This window comes from Actinia tenebrosa, unplaced genomic scaffold, assembly GCF_029948245.1.
Source record: "Actinia tenebrosa isolate PJP-AT-01 unplaced genomic scaffold, QUT_ActTen_1.0 PGA_scaffold10__47_contigs__length_13832649, whole genome shotgun sequence".
Lineage (NCBI taxonomy): Eukaryota > Metazoa > Cnidaria > Anthozoa > Actiniaria > Actiniidae > Actinia > Actinia tenebrosa.
This window is the reverse complement of record NW_028292570.1, coordinates 4,638,736-4,660,171: the sequence shown is the minus strand read 5'-3', so window position 1 is coordinate 4,660,171 and position 21,436 is coordinate 4,638,736. Positions and strand designations below refer to the sequence as shown.

The 21,436-nt window shown below is 37.1% G+C and overlaps 3 protein-coding genes across 3 annotated transcripts; 2 read left to right on the top strand and 1 right to left on the bottom strand.

Annotated features, from left to right (window-relative positions):
* The first annotated feature begins 1,823 nt into the window (after positions 1-1,823).
* On the top strand, positions 1,824-21,233 carry LOC116306597 (uncharacterized). Its single transcript, XM_089026587.1, has 9 exons — positions 1,824-2,027; positions 11,282-11,535; positions 12,841-12,961; positions 13,597-13,719; positions 14,156-14,278; positions 15,388-15,510; positions 17,230-17,352; positions 18,107-18,235; positions 19,434-21,233. Exons 1-9 carry the CDS (start codon positions 1,952-1,954, stop codon positions 19,706-19,708), a joined length of 1,347 nt encoding a protein of 448 aa, XP_088882713.1. The 5' UTR covers positions 1,824-1,951; the 3' UTR covers positions 19,709-21,233.
* On the top strand, positions 4,537-5,572 carry LOC148912814 (uncharacterized). Its single transcript, XM_089026589.1, has one exon. The coding sequence runs from the start codon at positions 4,549-4,551 to the stop codon at positions 5,200-5,202; it is 654 nt and encodes a 217-aa protein (XP_088882715.1). The 5' UTR covers positions 4,537-4,548; the 3' UTR covers positions 5,203-5,572.
* On the bottom strand, positions 7,528-8,888 carry LOC148912813 (uncharacterized). The gene is made up of 2 exons (XM_089026588.1): positions 8,692-8,888; positions 7,528-8,496 (listed from the first exon to the last, which is right to left on the bottom strand). Exons 1-2 carry the CDS (start codon positions 8,860-8,862, stop codon positions 7,624-7,626), a joined length of 1,044 nt encoding a protein of 347 aa, XP_088882714.1. The 5' UTR covers positions 8,863-8,888; the 3' UTR covers positions 7,528-7,623.
* Positions 21,234-21,436: the final 203 nt, after the last annotated feature.

Below are 21,436 nucleotides of genomic sequence, written 5' to 3'. Positions count from 1 at the left end.
TTTTCGTTTATCGTAAAAACAAACTATCTTATTGACGATAAATTGCGTCATCACATTGTCAAAGTACAGTGTGGATCCACACTATTTCACTATGACGTCACATCAAAACAATCTATTGTTTAAACGCTAAGGAACATGGTCGTCGGAGGGGGTCAAATCAACGTAAATTCACCGAAAATTGTTCTAAAACCCATATCAATCCACGAAGAGAAGTAGAATAGCCAGCAAACGCTCAGAATATTTTTTAGTACATATTAACACATATCATATCTGAAAACCAGGCTACTTTAGATTAAACTGTTTCGCTAGAAGCAAATTTTGTTGAATTTTCTATTGGATTTGGCGATTCTATACCCCACATAAACAAGCAGTGACGTCACAGTGAAATAGATCCATTTGTTAAACAAACAAGAGAATGTAACCTAAAAGAAGGAATCCTCGCGCCCCATCGTGATGAGCACTCTTTGATGCCATTTTTAGAATATTTGGTGCTATTTCACAGGCGGGGCCAGAGAGGAGCACTTATCTTTCATTGTTATATTCACTATTATTGTAGATAATATAAGTAAGCTTGAACCCGTCAGATACCACGCGCTGCAATGCGCGCGCTGTACCTTAGTTGCTTGAAGGCCACATATTAAACCCGTTTTTTCCCTCTCTTGCTTGGCCGTTTAGCAACCGCTAGGTCTAATTAAAGGCACAGCGGGTGCACTGCAGCGCGCGGTATCTCAGTTTACTTACATTATGTACAACGGTAATTAATACAACAATGAAAGATAAGTGCCCCCCCCTCTGCTATTTAAAAAAAATTCATTTGATCGTTTGCTTTTCTACACGCGTGTACGGCGCGCGTTCTAACCTGTTTGCTCATGTTTTCTGGTGTTTTTCAAAAACAACGCAAGCAAAACAGCGTAGAGCGCGTGCAATATTGACCGTGCACAAAAACAGACGGTAGCAAAAAATTCTAAAAATAGCAATAAAACGATGCACATAGAACGATGGTTACAAGCATGAATCCAAAAGATTCCTTCTCTTAGTTCATGTTCACTCGTAACAGGTTTATCATGGTTATACTATATAATACAGAGAGATAAAATTTACTTTTAAGTCAAAAAGAAGAAATCGAAAACAAGAAGTTCACGGGAGGCTTTTAAGCCTGTGTTTAGATAAAGGTCGGTATTTTCTTTTGATACATTGATGGTTATAAAAACAAAAGCATAGCGGTCATTGTGGTGCCGTTAACAATGGATGCTAATAGCAATACAATACAATACAAGTTTATTTTGCTCACGCACTATTTGGTAGTTACGAGATTTGTCAAGATAAAAATATAGGAAATATAAATAGATATAAGAAGCATAATAGATAAATTCAAAGGTGACATTAAGAGGCTATATCTAGAATCTAATTTAACCAAAAGGTACCATCGCTCTTTTGAGAAGCCGCGATGAAGTAATGTGCAATTATAAAGGATATAATTTTTTTCTTTTTTTTAATTTTGCCAGTTTTTGACCGGAATGCCCCCTTTATGGAAAAGCAAATTAAACGCTTTATTTGGCCAGAAGTAGTTAGAAATATATTTATGATTATAGTTTCCTTGACATCTTGCACTAAAAAATAACTATTCATTCAAGTTCTTCTAACAATATAGGTTTTCGGGGTAAAACAAAAACAATAAAATTCCCTTGTTAATATGAATGAATCGATTTCCCCGGCAAACAAAGGCTTATCCAACTTCCCTAACAATTATGCATACTTTAATATTTGTCAGGAAAGCATGCACACAAATAATTAATCAGATTAATCCTGTGCTCATCAAAACGTGGCTAAAACCTTATAGGGCCCTCACTATAGATATTACTGTCAGTTCTTCGAAGAACAAAAACAAGTCAGTACATCAGCCAACTATTCCATCACTCGTTGTTTCAAGTCTTTCAAAACCTCAAGAATAATGGAGACTAAACCCTCGAAAATCATCCTTGGGTTCAAGTTACTGTTTCTCCTTTGTCAAGTTTCTCCCGTTTTTGGTAAGTAGTTGCAATATCTTTTTAGTGTTTAGCTGTGTGCTGATAAGACCTTTCCGTCTTGGCCTAGATGACCTAAATCGCTATCCCCTTTGGCTCCGAAAGCCTTTTCAAAAATAGGTGTAGCAAATCCAGAAAACATACGTTAAATGCGTTAAATGTCATCAATCTAATGGAATAGAGACTATTTCATTAACTATTCTTTCACGAGAAAAGTAAAATCAGAAAAAGAATTGTGCGACTATTAAAAGTTCAGTGGGGCATTTTACAAATGGGATCGCAACTCACTATTATACTTTATTAGGATAAGTTTGTGCAACTGAAGTTAGTGGCGGGGGATTTGATGGGATCGCAACTATTATACTTTATCAGGATAAGTTTGTGCGACTGAAGTTAGTGGCGGGGGATTTGATGGGATCGCAACTATTATACTTTATTAGGATAAGTTTGTGCAATTGAAGTTAGTGGCGGGGGATTTGATGGAATCCCAACTATTATACTTTATTAGGATAAGTTTGTGCGACTAAAGTTAGTGGCGGGGGATTAGATGGGATCGCAACTATTTTACTTTATCAGGATAAGTTTGTGCGACTAAAGTTATAGTGGCGGGGGATTTGATGGGATCGCAACTATTACACTTTATTAGGATAAGTTTATGTGCGACTGAAGTTATAGTGGCGGGGGATTTGATGGGATCGCAACTATTACACTTTATTAGGATACGTTTATGTGCGACTGAAGTTATAGTGGCGGGGGATTTGATGGAATCCCAACTATTATACTTTATTAGGATACGTTTGTACGACTAAAGTTATAGTGGCGGGGGATTTGATGGGATCGCAACTATTATATTTTATTAGGATAAGTTTGTGCGACTAAAGTTAGTGGCGGGGGATTTGATGGGATCGCAACTATTATACTTTATTAGGATAAGTTTGTGCGACTAAAGTTATAGTGGCGGGGGATTTGATGGGAACTCAACCATTATATTTTATTAGGATAAGTTTGTGCGACTAAAGTTATAGTGGCGGGGGATTTGATGGGATCGCAACTATTTTACTTTATCAGGATAAGTTTGTGCGACTAAAGTTATAGTGGCGGGGGATTTGATGGGATCGCAACTATTACACTTTATTAGGATAAGTTTATGTGCGACTGAAGTTATAGTGGCGGGGGATTTGATGGGATCGCAACTATTACACTTTATTAGGATACGTTTATGTGCGACTGAAGTTATAGTGGCGGGGGATTTGATGGAATCCCAACTATTATACTTTATTAGGATACGTTTGTACGACTAAAGTTATAGTGGCGGGGGATTTGATGGGATCGCAACTATTATATTTTATTAGGATAAGTTTGTACGACTAAAGTTATAGTGGCGGGGGATTTGATGGGATCGCAACTATTATACTTTATTAGGATAAGTTTGTGCGACTAAAGTTATAGTGGCGGGGGATTTGATGGGAACTCAACCATTATATTTTATTAGGATAAGTTTGTGCGACTAAAGTTATAGTGGCGGGTGATTTGATGGGATCGCAACTATTATATTTTATTAGGATAAGTTTGTGCGACTAAAGTTAGTGGCGGGGGATTTGATGGGATCTCAACTATTATACTTTATTAGGATAAGTTTGTGCGACTAAAGTTATAGTGGCGGGGGATTTGATGGGATCGCAACTATTATACTTTATTAGGATAAGTTTGTGCGACTAAAGTTATAGTGGCGAGAAATTTGATTGGATCGCAACTATTATACTTTATTAGGATAAGTTTGTGCGACTAAAGTTATAGTGGCGGGGGATTTGATGGGATCGCAACTATTATACTTTATTATTATAAGTTTGTGCGACTAATGTTAGTGGCGGGGGATTTGATGGGATCGCAACTATAATACTTTATTAGGATAATTAAATTTGTGCGACAATTTGAATGTCTAAATGATACAATAAATCAATAAACGGAATTTAATTTTATTAAATTTACTTCAAAATTCATAGCCTCTTTACTTAGATAAACAGCTATTTTACCGCGTATATGGCACAATTTTTAATTAAGTCGAAATTTCATTGTTGAAGTATTTAAAGATTGTACGTGGGTGTAAGCTACAAACTGCTTTGTGTCAAGCAGGGTCCAACATCTGCTTTCAGGCCTAAAAATGATTAAGGCTTCACTTTTAAGTACTTTACAAGAAAAAAGATGATCAAAAACCAACTTCTAAAATCCAATTTGATCACAGAACAATGGATACACGGTTGTTAGCCTCTAACTTTACCATCGTAAAACAAGGACTTTTATTTTAAAGACTCTTTTCAACTAAAGTCTTTTCTCGATGACTGGAGTTCATGTGGAGTTGTCTAGGACCTTTTTAGAGGGGGTTATACTTCGTCGCCTTCCACGCTGGGAAAAATGAGAGCCAAATCCGGCCATTGTGCGCCCGTTCAATTTTCAGTCAGCGGTATTATCTGTCCGCGGTATTATCTGTCCGCGGTATTATCTGTCCTATACAACACAAAACAAAATGGCGGATGGAAAAGACAAGTTTGTTTATACGATTTTTGGCGCTTTAACTGTTGCTAAATCTGAACTTTTATCTGTAAATTCAGATAAAGATAACGTGAGAAAGGCACTGGCAGAGCTCAAACCCCTGATAGAGTCTGTCGCGACGGCCCATTTCGGCGATTCTCGGTCTCGCCACAAGCATAGTATTGGTAATTACTTTCCAATGCTACAACGTATGGCTTGTCAATGGTACAAGCAATTCATGCGTCGCATGTCTAAGCGATTAAGTGTAAAAAATCCATGGAAGGTCTTGCTGGAAGTTAATTTGCCAAGGGAGCTATTTGAAATTGTTAGGGAGATTGTTTCAAGAACAAATTTTGGACTGTTTACCGGAGAGACTAAATCAAAAAAGTCTAAAAAATGTGTGATGGCTTTCATATCTCTAGCTCGAGTGAGGTCCTTGTTTTCAAAGTTAATGGACTCTGATATACCCAGTGAAAGTTTTCTTCGAAAGGTAACCAAGGATAAGAAGCGGATCGAGGCAATTATAGATGAAGATAAGCAGTTTGGTATGTTATATGATGATAAAAAAGAAGTGCTGAGCTTTGATTTCTTCTATGGAGTTTGGAATAGTCATGGATTTCCCCTGCACATAACATCAAATAATGTATAGTCTTGTAAAATTTCAAAACGTTTTTTAATTGATTTTAATAGACACTAGCTCTTTTGACTATTTTACACTTGTGGATAACTAAAGTACAACTTTATTATATTCTAGTTCATGACATTTTTATTGCTTGACTGTTGATAATTATGTAAGCTTATCATATAGCCTACATGTGATTTTATTGCTGATGATTAGACACAATGATTTCGCTTTACAAATAGTTTAACTTTCATAATGGCAAAAGGATTCTACTTTGACCTGTTGAAATAGCCTTGATGCTATTTTTTACATAATAAATAATTAAAAAATGACTATATTTATATAACAACATTTACTTATTATGGATCAATATTTTTTGATACTTGACATAATTCTTGAATCCTATCATGTATATTATACCTTTTTATTATATAATTACCAATGAAATATCTATTTTTCTCTATTTCGAAAAATTGATATCTTCACATGTGAAAATAACACCATTGCGATGGCTATTCAAAAATACACGGAAAGAATTGCCTGAAAAAGCCAAAACATACTTCATTGATAATTATATGATAAACAGAATATTACATGGCCGCTTGGAGATAGGAATTTTATCTTCGAGTGTTGAAAAGATCTGCGCTCACGCTCACTCGTGAGATATCTAAATTGAACACGAGAAGATAAAATTCCTATCTCCAAGCGGCCATGTAATATCCTCTATATGTATGCAGATATATACACAAAGAGTGGTTTTACTTAACCTGTGAAGTAGTTAGTAGACTTATAGAGGTTAAAAGATCTTACTTTTATTGTTTTCTCTAGTGATATTTTGATTATTACATATTTATAAGCATTTTTTGTTTCACGGGTTAAGTAAAACCATTCTATAAAGTATTAGAGTAACATTTTACAGTAAAATAATAATAATTTGATTATTGATAAAACATCTACACTTTAAATATTTAATTATGCAGCTATAAAAGATATATATCTATATTCCAAATCATCAATTCGTGATTTATTCTTATAGAGCATAGTCTAGAAACTATAAAACTCACTTACCTTTATCTTAAAATATGAGTTAACCTTGAAGTAAGTTTACAGTTTTCCACAGATTTGACAATTTCTATCATTATTTCGTGATCACAGTAAAAGCACTTCTCCCTAGACTCCTGTTTAAGAAATCCACAGTGGCAACTGAGAGAATTTTCCTGACTTAATCTGTCAGGAACCAGACTCTCTTGTCTCTGTTGATAATTTAAGAGTGATGGTTGTAGTAATGGTAACCAAATTTTACTGATAAAATCATGTCTGAATACTAAAAACCATATGTTTTTAAAGTGACTGTGCTTTGCATAACTTGCAATTTGAACATGTTTTGCTTCCCTTCCCTGCATAGTGTTAATGCCAAGACCAACACCATACCTTTCAAACATCCACTGTGTATGGGTAGCAACTAACTTACCTATACTCCACTCGCTGGGGGAAGGTACATCACCAAAAAGAACAATGGCAATAAAGTAGTCATGTGTACATTTATGTAGTTGCTGAAGCTTCTGGTTTGAAAAATGATACATAGAAAAAAGTGCTGCAGAATCTCCTAAATTAATAGCAATAAGTACAATGACAAGAAGCTTTGTTAGTAATACTGGATTTGTGCTGTTACCTCTTAAAGCATTAACTAAATACATGAAGCCATGCAATATTAGTCTTGAATCCTTACCAGTAAACCGGTAAGAAAATTCCTTGTCCTTTGTTCTTTCCTCAATCAGCCACTTAACCAGCTGTTTTTTCAGCCTTGTCGCCTTGACTTCCACCTCCATTGCCTCAATATATCTCCTAATGGGACTCTGGGGTATCTCTGACAGGGAAGAAATTGCTGGTGGGAGATTACTGGTACTAAGGGCCAAACCTAACAACTTACAATGAAGCTTTTGAACGGCATTGTTCTTCAGGTGCAAAGGTTCTAAAACCTCATTGTCACACAGATTGCCAATAAGTGGTTTAAATTCTTGCCTAGACCTTTGGTTCGCAATAAACTTTGTGACTCTTGATCTTTTTGTTGAAGAAGCCAATTTATTTGGTAAATTTTCTTTATATTCAGTTACCTTTTGTGCCACTTTCACTCTTTCATTGTATTCCCAGGGCTTCCACTTACAATCTGATGTGGTACCAAATGTTCCCTGTAAACAATCAATATCACTTAAACAGACATTAGCAAAACTTGAAAAATAAGTAGCAGAATTAGATAGTTCTCCATTCAAAAATGCAAGAAATTTCATATCAGAAGGAATCAATTCAAAAGTAAACTTAACTTGTAGATCACATACTGTAAATGTCTTAAGTTCTATTGCAGCACACTGCTGTGTTATCAGCCTTGTAAATTTTGTCACAACAGCATGGGTTTCCTTACAGTTATCCCCAAATAAAAGAAAATTATCATTAGGACTTAGCCATTCTGGGACCAGCATTCAGAAAACTCACAAGCCAAGACATTGACTCATCATATTTCCCAAATGGTGCCCCATCACCACCCAAAGCAACTTTAAATTCACCCTTTTTTCCACCAAACCATCTAAGTCTATCTTCTTCTTTCCTGTAAGGGTCTACCTGTAGATAAAATTCTGCAAGACAAATTAGCATGTTCTCCAAATTCCTGTATACGCCATCTACTCTTTGTTCAGCTGGCAAATCAGAGCACAGTGTTTCTCTTATTGATATGAGCTCCCCAATGTCAGTACTGTTTACCTTAGAAATTAGATCTTTGTAGGAAAGAATTCTTGGTATGTGTATTCCCCCACCATACCCTAACCTTTTCCTACTAAGATATCCCTTAGAGGTTTTACTGCCTATAGATTGAGTGCCTAGAGCAGATCTTGCTTGCTCATATTTCCTCTTACTTACTAGCCCACCAGCATAAAGAAGGGAAAATGAACGAATGATGTTGTCTTGGCTTTTTTCAAAACTTTTTCCTGCATCATTTGCAAGATCAATGCTTGCATTTCTTAATTTCTTTGAACTACCTATATACAGCTTAAAACCTTCAACATTGCAATATTTATCAAGACTGGAGAACATTCCATCCAGTGCAGGCTGCCTGTGCTCTTGTGTTCCTCCATGGATCTCAACTGATGCCAATAATGTCTCCAACTGCCTTCTGTTCTTGCTTCTCTGGGGGATATTAAGAATCTTTCCTTCTGGTGACAACTCTGTAGGGTTCTTCTTCCTAGCAAAAGCAGTACTTTCAGATACTGCAAATACTGGCGCTGAGGTCTTCCTTCCTTCTCCTTCGATTTCTGTATTGAGGCCTTTTATCTATTCCAATTACAAAATGTAAACTTTTACGGCCCGATTCCTCAAGATATAAACTTAAAATTAATTTGTTTTAAACACTCGTTTATAAATAATGAACTCTGGACTCCTTAAAAGCTATTTATTGGGCTATATCTAGGATACAGATTGTTATATTTCATTATCAACATGCTGCTTTGAATTAAACTTAAGCCTTACCTTTTCCTTTATACGATTTAGTTTTTTTCTGAGAGCAGCTAATTCCTTTGATTTTGATAAGTAATTTTCTTTTAGATCCTGTTTCCTTTGGGAAAATTCTCCAATTGGGAACCGAAGTTTCTGAGATGTTTTGCTTTTTCGTCGACTTGCTCTTCGTTTCGCAGAGCCCATATAAGCTTATATAGAAGGAGATACACGATCTGAAATACATGATTTTTGTGACAACTTTTCGTCAATTACATTTAATAATTGTAAAGATTCAACTTGATGGAATCGAACACAAAAGAACGCTCCGTGGTTCTATGGTTTTATTTCATAGAATAATGCACAAAATAAAGGCAAAAAATATACTTAAATAACAGGCACTTACCGTTCAGATGATGCGAAGTTACGTCTGTATTTCAGCAACAAGGCGAATAACAAATTATAATCAAAATAGTACAAAATATATGAAGTTTGGTACCAAAATAAACGTCAAAACCAGTAGAACTCGATTCGTTTGGCGGGAAAACTTTTATTTAGACACCAGTCTTTTAAACGGGCAAAGAAAAAGCAGGTACCCCAGTTAAGGAATAACAAACCTAATGGCCGCGCGTAACACCACTATACGGGACTGGAAACTAGAGACATTTACGTGGCCTGATTTGACCTTACGATTTCCCAACGTGTTCTTGCCAACTGTGCGACTCAAAGAACGAACCTGAGTCATGCTGATGCTTTAAAAATAAGCTAAGAAACGATGCATAACAAGTGACGTGAACATCACCAGGTGATTTCGCTTCTCTCATGACCCGAAGGAACGAATTGAACGAATCCGAACTTAATTTTTCAATAAAGAGCGACATTATATTCTATTCAAAAATAAAGAAGGTAAATATTTTTCGTAAAAAGATTGACCAAACATCTTTCAAACATAGCATATTAAGATGTTGGCAAAAAAATATTTTATTTTGACAAGAGATATTAGAAAGTATCGCGATTCACTAAATACTTTCTTATATTTTTGAAGACAGAAAAGGCTCTGGTATCAGCCGTTTTTTGCCCGATGCTGATTGGTCCAAATAGCCGCGCATGCGCCAGCTTCTCAATTAATTTATGCTAAACGCTGATTCGTGATTGGTGGAATGTATTCGGTACTCAGAACATTTTATTAGGTTTAGAAAAATTTACGCGTAAAGACGGTGACAAAATTTCCCGAAGGCTCTTCTGAAAATAATTTCAATATGGCGGATTAGAAGGCAGGATTTTGATCTTCTATGAATAATTTTACAATGTTAATGCTAATAGCGTGAACTTTGACTTCTAATGAACTTTTAAACATGTATATAATTAAATTTTCTAGAGTTTATAATTTCCAAATTTTGATAATATAATATTTTATTGTCTTGTCTTGACGTATAATTTTCAAAATAAATTTTTTGTACATTTATAATTATTAAATATTTAATTTTTTTTGTATAACGTATTTCAGCCGTTTTATCAAGCAATAAAGTATCTATCTAATTTTACGCAAAGAAATCCAAATATATCCTTTTTTACTTGCCAGAGGATGCTAGGGAGTGTTTTGTGGAAAGTTTCAGGATATTTTCGAACATTTACGTCTCTGACCTTAGGTTTTGTGCGTTTTTTTAAACTCGAAAACTTCGAGGTTTCAATCAGTTATTATTTCATATCCTGAGTCTTGGTATTCTCAGAAAGAATAATGAATTTCAATATTCGAATAACGAACCTAGCTGGGGGTAACCTTGATCCGTTTTGACTGTAATTATTGATCCACTGTTTAATTTCTTTTTCTTTTTTTCCTTTTAATTTGGCAGCCTGGAAATCAATAATTTCAAGAGGACAAGTGACACCTCATTAGTTTTGCGAATTTTCTCGATTCTGATTGGGCTAACATTTTTTCTCAGATCAGCTGGTAAAATCACAGGTAGCCCAAGCTTGGTTTCTGTGGTGTCCTGCTATAAGGAAATGTATGGAGATTCATCAAAAATTTCAATAAAATCATTGAAACGTGAAATATAGCCTCGAAATTTTACCCGATCATTGAGAAATAGCGCTTCTTTTTTTCCTCCACCAGTAAGAAATAAGGGGAGAAAAAATCTTAAAACGGGGTTAAATTCAAAAAATAACCACGCAGAGCAAAAGAAGTGCTATTTCTCAATGATCGGGTAAAATTTCGAGGCTTTATTTTACGTTTCAATGATTTTATTGAAATTTTTGATGAATCTCCATACATTCCCTTATAACAGGACACCACAGAAACCAAGATTGGGCTACCTGTGGTAAAATCGGTACTTTTATCAATAAAAATGATTTTTTATTATAACGTGCTGTATCCTTTGTTGTGTGGCTGATTTTGAAGCGTGTTTGGAGCGTTTTTTACGGAGTTGTCGTTTTTTTAGTCATCCTACTAAAGAAAATGCTACGAAATATTATACCGTTAACATTTGCAAACGCGACACCAAAAAACAAGAGAGTGGCTGCCTGTGTTGAAATCATTATCGAGTGAAACCGATTTACGAGATGACATTAATTTGAATAAATTTAATCTTAACCAATCAAAATCATTGATATGTTTCTGTTATTTTAGGGTCTTGTCGAAACTTGGGATTCATGGCCATTATCAAAAACAAAGCATTAACCAATCACACAATTCGTTCCATTCAGCCAATCACCGACGCTAGACTATGTCGTGCCAAATGCTTCCTAGAATCGCAGTGTTTTGGGATTAACTTTTGTGTTGATCAAGACAACACCGCTACATGTGAGCTGACCGACTCAGACCACATTCGAAGTGAAAGAGACTTGGTGAACAAAACTGGATGTACTTTCTACGGAACAGAGGTGAGGGATATATCACGCATTTAGAACTTTTTTTTGGAAGGAGGAAAATCTGAATATACGTTTTATAACAGTGAATAGTTACCGGCAAAAAGTAAACCAAGCGGTGAATGGATTAAAGCAATTACTTATTTTCATTTGTGTGAGTTTTTAAATTAGTGTAATCACCATCATCATCGACAAAACATCATTGGTCACCATCACCATCACCATCGTCATCATTATCATTATGTTTTTATCATCATTCATCATAATCATCATGTATCATCATCATGTATTCATCATCATGTATCATCATCATGTATCATCATCATGTATAATCATCATATATCATCATCATGTATCATCATCATGTATCATCATCATGTATCATCATGTATCATCATCATGTATCATCATCATCATGTATCATCATGTATCATCATCATGTATCATCATCATGTATCATCATCATGTATCATCATCATGTATCATCATCATGTATCATCATCATGTATCATCATCATGTATCATCATCATGTATCATCATGTATCATCATCATGTATCATCATCATCATGTATAATCATCATGTAGCATCATCATGTATAATCATCATCATGTATCATCATCATGTATCATCATGTATCATCATCATGTATCATCATTATGTATCATCATGATGTATCATCATTATCATCATGTATCATCATCATGTATCATCATCATGTATCATCATCATGTATCATCATCATCATCATGTATCATCATGATGTATAATCATTATGTATCATCATGATGTATCATCATTATCATCATGTATGATAATCATTACCATAATCATCCATCATCATCTGTCATGTATCTTCATCCTCATCACCATCATCATATTCATCATCTTTATCATCATGCATCATCATCATCAATGCATCATCATCATCTTTATCATCATACTATGTATCACCATTATCACTGATAACTATGAACCTAACCTCTGTGCAGTGAAAGCGTTCTCTATTTTAAAGACCCATTGCCACTTACCGTGATGCACCGCGGTCACAGATGAATTTCGTGGTCCATGAAATTCAAAGATTCATATATTGAATAATAACTTCACATTAAATCCTTTTCCCACATAGCACTAAGGCACAATAATGATTCTTTTACATTATTTTACGGCCTTAGGGACTATCTAAGAGTTTCAGTATTCAAAATGTTAGAATTGTTTTTTCAGTGGTGACACTATTCAAGATGTAAACAAATTGTGATGCATCACGGTAAGTGGCAATGGGTCTTTAACAGACTTCTCTCGACATCTTTTCCCCCCCAGACCAGCTGTTCCAGTAACCCGTGTCCTAGTAACGCCACGTGTGAAGGAGATTTCCTACAAGATACCCAACCGTACAAATGTGTCTGTCCCGCAGGATATACCGGTCGAATGTGTGAAAAAGGTAAATTACTTTATTTGTCTTAATGACATTAGCATTTCCGGATTTACAGAAGGCATTGCATCATGGGGCTGTATTAGGGGAAGCTTTAATACTTATATGGCGGGTTTTTTCCCGCTTTCTGGCTGGTAGTGAAAAGAGATGCGGAAACCTTATTTTAATGGTAGTGTTAATTTTTAAATTTCTTTCGTTCCGCGATGCATATATAGAATCAAGGGCGGATGCAGCCAAAATTTAAGGGGGGCGGGGGGGGGGGGGGGGGGGGGGGGGGGGGGGGAGGGGGCTAATTGAGTTTAGGAGGATCCGCCTTTGAGAATGTCAACTGACTGAATCATTGAAGCGTTCCCCAAATGCGACGCATTTTTACGACTACGGAAAGGCTAGATAAGTTTAATTTCGTATGACTGTAAAAGCTCGCGGCACGAACGCGTGTGCCAGACCAATCATATTGCACCAGAATTTTACTCTTCATCCAATCAAAGCCAAGAAACAAGGACACGTTGAAAGAGCAGAAATTCAGCAAATTAAAATTCTAGAAAACATCACGGTCGCGGCAAGGCACGCATACGGCACTGACTTTTTCACAGTCATACGAAAACTGCTCATACTCACCTATTAAACAACTTTGCTATGTACAGACATCGATGAATGTGTACTGGGTACCCATGTGTGTCACGTGAATGCCACGTGTTCCAATACCATCGGAGGTCACCAATGTTTTTGCAAGAATGGTTTCCAAGGCAACGGCTATACTTGTAATGGTAAGGTATCTTGAAGATCAAAACATAAGATGTAGATCTATATGTAAATTTCGAAATTATCATAGAATAATGGCTTTGCACCATCATTACGCGAGAGCCGAGGAGGGCTATTACAAATTAGTGCAAAGTTTTGTAGGTCTACGGTCTACAGATGGTTTCCAACCATTCCCAAGAGAATTAAATAACTAAGGACACGGCGGCCATGTTGGAGGATATAACAAAAGAATTCATTGACAATTCTTTTGTTAAATTTCTCCAACATGGCTGACGTGAAAACCATCAATTTAGGCCTACTGAACTTACTAATTTGTTAAAATTCTTGTGCAAAGTTTTTCAATTTCTTATAAAGATTTTCACGGATATATTGTGTGTACTCTAGTCCATTTATCTCACCTGATGAACTAATATGATAACCATCTTTGCTATGTACCCACAGACATCGATGAATGTGTACTGGGTACCCATGCGTGTCACGTGAATGCAACGTGTTCCAATACCATCGGAGGTCACCAATGTATTTGCAAGAATGGTTTTCAAGGCAATGGCTATACGTGTAATGGTAAGGTATCTTGAAGTTCAAAACATGAAATGTAAATTACTGTGCGGACACACTAACCTGGAACACTTGAATAAAACCGAACAATCAGATAACAATAAACTAGACAGACATTGAACTGATAACAGCGATAGCCAATCAGATAATCACGTTCTCACGCTCTTATCATATTGATGTGCTATCCGATTGGCTGTGACGTTATAAAAATATTGAACTAAATGTCGCAATATGATTGGTTATTGATACTAGTTTATCTAAGTTGTCCCGGTTGGAGTATGCGCACGGTCAATGTATGTATATTAGCGGACGAACCATTAGATTTATTAGGGCGGGGTTGGGGGGTTGGGCAAAAACCCCAAAAGAATTCGAGCAAAGCTTTAAAGAGGAAAAAAAAAACATGCATAAGAAAAGTGCTAGAAAAAAATCCAGATTATGTCCAAAAAATTCCTGCACAAAATAAATTGCCCATGCCTTTCCCCCACAAAAATCTAATGGTCCGTCCCTTATATATGAAATACTTTGTTTGCTGGCATGACGTTATAGCCGCTACGTTGGAATAATTTGACAAAGGATTTGTTTCAATAAATTCATTTGTTGCATCTTCCAACATGGCGGCTATGCTTTTGTTGGTTACAAGTTCATGATCTAGAAACACTAGAACGACAATAGAAGACAAGACAATGTAAACAATATAAAACATTACACTACTATACAATAATATATGTATTGTATCCCACTAGAACATGAACTGTGGGTTTTACTTAATTAATTATCCCATATATATGTGAAAATGTTCACAATTGTACAAATTAGTGCAAAGTTTTGTAGGTCTACACGGTCTACTGAGGTTACTAAATTGTGAAAATGTATGCAATTTCTTACAAAGCTTTTCACGGATATATGGCATGCACTCTAGTTCATTTATCTCACCTGAACTAGAAAGAATTTATTTAACCCATGAAAAATAGTACGCATAATAGTTAGGAGTAACCTCTAAACCCATTGCTTTCTTTTCTTTTTTTCTTTTTCATCAACTAGTACTATTAAAATAGTCATTTTTCTTTGCTGGTTAAACGAAATCACTTTCTAATAACCATCTTTGCTATGTACAGACATCGATGAATGTGTACTGGGTACCCATGTGTGTGACGTGAATGCAAATTGTTCCAATACCATCGGAGGTCACCAATGTTTTTGCAAGAATGGTTTCCAAGGCAACGGCTATACGTGTGATGGTAAGGTATCTTGAAGTTCAAAACATGAAATGTAAATTACTGTGCGGACACACTAACCCGGAACAATTGAATAAAACCGAACAATCAGATAACAATAAACTAGACAGACATTCACAGCGATAGCCAATCAGATTATCGCGTTCTCACGCTCTTATTATGCTGATGTGGTATCTGATTGGCTGGTTGAAAATATTGAACTAAATGTCGAAATATGATTGGTTATTGATATTAGTTAATCTAAGTGGTCCCGGTTGGAGTATGCGCACAGTAAATGTATTTATTATATGGCAAGGTAATTTCACGCGCTATGATTGGTCAATTTGCGGTCCATAACTTACGGTACGGACCGAAAAATGAAATGGTTCACTGAGTGTACATACTTATCATCTTTTAAAACATTCAAAATCTTCGATATAAAAAAATATTTCTAGATGAATTTCGTCGGGAAACCTTTATAAATTATTTAAAGTTAACTGAAAGTCACTGCCATTTAATGTAAAACGTACTATCATAACAAGCGACAACTCTTTTGATCAAGGCTCTACATGACACTTGCTGAGCGATTTTGTACGACTAGAAAAACTAAAACTAGGTGAAACTACGAACTAAAGAGTGGTGAATAGCGGCTAATACAGTAAATGAAATTAAGATAGTTTTACAAGAAGATGAATTAATGTAAATTTGTCATATCAGTGAGCTAACACAACGTCAAGTTTGAACTTATCTGAATCGATCGGTTGAAGAAGCCAGTTGTTTATTTCGTTAACGCCGTCGGTTTTATCCAGTTTTCTAGGCTCATCTGCTCTTGAAGGAATTTCCAAATTTCAGGAATATTTCATCCACACTTGAATTTGAATGCATTTGTGGACAGGAGAGTGGGCACTATCTTTTTTAAATCAGTCGAAGGTGTGTCTTCATGGCTTCAGCCATTGTGCATATGGCGGCCTGCTTCAAACAGTCAAAACGTTGAAAAATGACGAAAAACTATCCACGTTCAGCGAGCCGTAATTTTTCAAAGCTTCTCATTCATTTCTGGAGAGATTTTGAGTTTTTTATATATATTTTTTTTCACAAAAAAAGGACATGAAAACAAACGGAAGGATGTAGCATTTTTCATCTTGGTTATGCATGTTTTGACTGAGTCTAAGAAGAAGTTGGAAGTACGACAGTTTTCTTCTCAAGCAAACGTTGATTTCTTGAGGTCTTTTGATGCTTTTTCTGCTTTGCAATCACATGTTTTGCCAAGTATTAGCCAGTATTTCAGAAAACTTTAAACTATAGCTAAATTCATTCAAGTATAAACTAAGACCTTTCTTTCTGAGCGACTCAAACATACATGACTTTTGCACGTAAAGAAAGCCCTTCCAATGCAGTTCTCGTTTGGCATGCGCTGTCAATTTTACTTTATATTTTGTTACTCCGCCTTTTTTTAATCTCAATGCCTTGCCATATAATAAATATCTTATGAACCTCGATTGCTCGGTCTCAATCCTCGTTTTTTCCACTTTTTTTATGGCGCGCGCGCTACGCGCTTGAGACATATGGCAGTGGAAAAAAACTCGGTCCATGACTTACGATACGAGTCGAGCAAACGAGGTTAATAAGAACTATGTAGTACACTCTAAATCCATTGTTTTCAACTAGAACTAACTAAATACTCATTTTTCTTTCGCGGGTTAAACAAAATCACTTTCTAATAACCATCTTTGTTATGTACAGACATCGATGAATGTGTACTGGGTATCCATGCGTGTCACGTGAATGCCACGTGTTCCAATACCATCGGAGGTCACCAATGTGTTTGCAAGAATGGTTTCCAAGGCAACGGCTATACGTGTGATGGTAAGGTATCTTGAAGTTCAAAACATGAAATGTAAATTGAATGTATATTTCGAAATTCCTATAGTATAGGTTGCTATCAATAGACGTCACTTCCGGTAATAGCTCTTTTTTGATGGCTTGTAGAATCCTGGAGGTTGTTTTGATCTCTTGTTTTCTGATTTGATGTCGTGAAAATAGTCAAATACAATAGTTTGAGGACTTATTTTGACATGTTTTGATTTAACATTCGCTAGTTGCCCCCCAGTCAACCGCTTGTTTGCCCCCCAGTCAACTCCAAAAAGTCACGTGATTGCTAGTAAGCAATAGGAGGCTTTGCGCCATCACGTGATGGTAGCCAGGAACAATAGCCCACTTCCGAGATATGCTTCTCTTACTATTCACAAAGGATTCAATGTGAGGCTTCGTGCATAATGCCCAGTGATTCGTGAAAGGAGAAAATAATCAATTTGATTGAGGGGGTTTCCTTTTATGGCATCTTATTAAAAAGTTTTGAACTATACAAAGGTCTGGAGCCAGCCTTCAATCCTACTGAAACCTTTGTGCGTGACAAGCGAATCTTATCTCGAAAGTGGGCTATTGAATCTGGCATGATCGTAATCTGAATTACATGCATGTAAACGAGAAAGAATTGAGGCTCTACTGTTGTGTCTCCTATCATGGCTGCCATCACGAGATGGTGCTAAGCTTCAATATATAAATCGTAATCTCTACTGCATAATTCTTTAAATTTTAAAATATATTTTTTTGTTACCAGACATCGATGAGTGCACCTCAGGTGTCCATGGATGCAGCGAACATGAGAATTGTACTAACTTTCCTGGAGGATACAAATGTACTTGCAAGAGTGGTTTCTATGGTGATGTCAAAGTATGCATCATTCTTGGTGAGTCGACCATTTTTTTTTTTTTTGATTATACCGGGCTAACGACGGGAAACCCCCGGGATTCACACGGGACAAGAATGAAAGTCCATTCAGCACCCTCCTGTTCTGTCGTATAAATCCAAGCTGTGGTAACACATGCGGAAACCTGTCTTTGAAAATTAAATTAAAGCAAGGGACGATCCATTATTTTGCGAAGGTGACAAAATGAAGGGGGAGGGGGTGGGTGGGTGGAGGGCTTGAAATTGAATAGTGGTCTTTGTCCTGCATCGGAATCCAAGCGAAACTGGCCGCCATCTTGGAAAATTGACACCGCTATGCATTCTGGGATAGGCTTCGGCCCTCCTCTGTAGTGGTCCTAAAAGGGGGTCTTGAAATAATGGGTACGTTGTTGCGGATGGGAAAAAGCATCATTTTTTCTAATTTCTCACCCTACCCCTCCCCCCCAACCAATAAATAAACGCGGTCCCTATGGAAAAATAGAAACCTTAAGCTGCAGGACAGCAACGTGGGCGACAACGTCGGCGAAATTGAGGCGCTTCAACCTTCTATTGTATTATTATTTTGTGTTTACCTAGTATTTTACTCAATAAGCATCCCCGTTTTAGAGTGAAATGACGTCTTTTGGGAGCGCTTTACTTATAACGAAAATCAGCAGAGGCTTTTGGCGTAGCCGTTCTCTTTAGTACGTAAAAATAGGACATTGCACGTCTTACTTTCAGCATAAGACGGCAATGATGCATAGTATTTCGTACATTCCAACGAGTATCTATCGAATAGCGCAATTGTATGTTTGCCGTCGTCGTCGTCGTCGTCGTTGCCGTCCTGCAGCTTCAGGTCCCTAATAATGATGTCAGAACCATTTAGAGAAGGAAAAATTAAGATTGAAGTGGAGTGGAAAGAAACCAAGTAAGAAACAGAAACAAGTAAGCAGTTTAATTGAGAGCCGGGAGAAAATCTTTTCATTCAACGTGTCAGTAGTTAATTGGATGAGTTGTGTGCTAAAAGCATTATAAATGGAGTGGGAATTGGATTGGATTGTGTCGTATACTTAAAGGGTAGGAAGACTCGCAAGCGACTCTCCGTATCATGACTCGTAAAATGAAAACTGAACCATTATAAATACAGACATACATACATACATACAGACAGACAGACAGACAGAAAATATTGGATTTTTTAAAGTATCTTTTGTTAACAGTGTGCGAGGGTGGTGTCTTGAGCATGTCGTGCCCAAATGGGAAGCTTCTTAGTATCAAATGGGCTCTATATGGTCGCTCTTCCAAGGACGTCTGCCTTCATCCTTCCATGACAGTGCCTTGCGGAGACGAAGCCAGTTCGTTAACCAAGGTGAAAGAGCTGTGTGAAGGGAAGCAGTCCTGTTCTTTCACTGCTAATACTGGCACCTTTGGCACTGACCCTTGCGGGGGCTACTACAAGTACACGGAAGTAAAATATTTATGCCAAGCGTCGTAAACGTGCATAAAGGCCCTGTTTCAAGACGCAATTTTACTGCAAGTTGCAGAAAAAGGTGCCATAGACGAGCTTCTGATTTTCGCAACGTTGCAAAGCAAGTTGCAGCGTGTAACACCTATGCCGCGAGCTGGAATGCAATCACTGTCGCAAATAACCAACCAAAGCACAGCTCTTCCATATCCCCGTTGACAACAGACCAAGAAAGCGTTATCTTGCGTTGCAAGTCGCGAAAAAAGTTTCGCGCGTCTGACATCTCAACTGCTCTCGTTAGCATTGCATTGCAAATTGCAAGAAAAACTGATTCGTGTTACAGGGCCTTAAGGTGATGACTGGTTACTTTTGAACGTTCGATTTGAGCCCACGATAAGCGCTGAATAATCTACACGAATTTTTTGAAGAGCCATACACGTTTTGAACTTCAAGAGGGCAAATCCCTCAAATTTTGCACGGGACTATACTTTTTATAAGCTTATTCGAAAAAAATTCAAAAAATCTACTTAAATTTTCTAGCACACGAAAATATAAATTTCTGTAGGAATTTTTGTTTGACTTAATGGAGAGTTTTCGAGGGCACTGAAAGGACGAAATAGGACAAATCAATGTATTTCTTTGTCTTTTTGTTAAGAATTTCCATGTAATATCGTATAAAAATCACTTGACGGCATTTATGATGTATAGAATCTGTAAAGACGGGTTTTCACTAGCGACATAAGAGACGGAAGCATAAGGATAAGCATAAGCATAAGAATAAACAATAGGAAGCCATTGAATTGTTTATGCAAGAATCAAATGTGTGCAGGGGACTGAGTACGAGAATTTGAGTGGCTTACACCTTGTGCTTCTGTATGTTACAACGGAAGTATAAAAATCTGGTTTTCACTAGCGACATAAGGGACGGAAGCATAAGCATGAGCATAAGCATAAGATCGTTATGTTCTAGTGTAAATGAATGTGACGGAAGCATAAGATGAACAATAGGAAGTTTCCCGTGCAGGAGACTGAGTACGAGAATTTGATTGGCTTACCACCTTGGGCTTCTGTATGTTAGCAACGGAAGCACAACAATCTGGTTTTCACTAGCGACGTAAGGACGGAAGCAGAAGCATAAGAAAAAGGAAACGTCTTACTTCTGCTTATGCTTCCGTCGCTAGTGAAAACCTGGCTATTATCTTGTGTTTAATTATTTTCTGATCAATTGCAGTAGCGACATTTTTGCTTCAAAAACTTGCTCGTAGGCATACATTAAAGGGAGTGTTCTGAGGACTAAACCCCAGGTCCACAGTATGGTGAGCAGCAGCGTGTTGCTTGGTGGATGTCAATCAAGAGTGCATGCAAGAATGAAGGGGGGAGGGAGTGCTGTGAGGACTAAACCCCAGGTCCACATTGGTGAGAAGCAGCGCGTTACTTGGTGTATGTCAATCAAGAGTGCATGCAAGAATGAAGGGGGGAGGGAGTGTTGTGAGGACTAAACCCCAGGTCCACGTTGGTGAGAAGCAGTGTGTCGCTTGGTGGATGTCAATCAAGAGTGCATGCAAGAATGGGGGGGGGGGGGGGGGGGAGGGAGGGGGAGGGAGGGAGTGTTGTGAGGACTAAACCCCAGGTCCACAGTATGGTGAGAAGCAGCGTGTTGCTTGGTGGATGTCAATCAAGAGTGAATGCAAGAATGAAGGGGGGAGGGAGTGTTCTGAGGACTAAACCCCAGGTCCACAGTATGGTGAGAAGCAGCGT

Coding starts and splice junctions, on each gene's coding strand:
- LOC116306597 (XM_089026587.1), top strand. CDS start 1,952: ATGGAGACTAAACCCTCGAAAATCATCCTTGGGTTCAAGTTACTGTTT. Junction 11,536..12,840: donor GTACTTTCTACGGAACAGAG/GTGAGGGATATA, acceptor TTTCCCCCCCAG/ACCAGCTGTTCCAGTAACCC. Junction 12,962..13,596: donor CGGTCGAATGTGTGAAAAAG/GTAAATTACTTT, acceptor TGCTATGTACAG/ACATCGATGAATGTGTACTG.
- LOC148912814 (XM_089026589.1), top strand. CDS start 4,549: ATGGCGGATGGAAAAGACAAGTTTGTTTATACGATTTTTGGCGCTTTA.
- LOC148912813 (XM_089026588.1), bottom strand. CDS start 8,862: ATGGGCTCTGCGAAACGAAGAGCAAGTCGACGAAAAAGCAAAACATCT. Junction 8,497..8,691: donor TAAATCGTATAAAGGAAAAG/GTAAGGCTTAAG, acceptor TAATTGGAATAG/ATAAAAGGCCTCAATACAGA.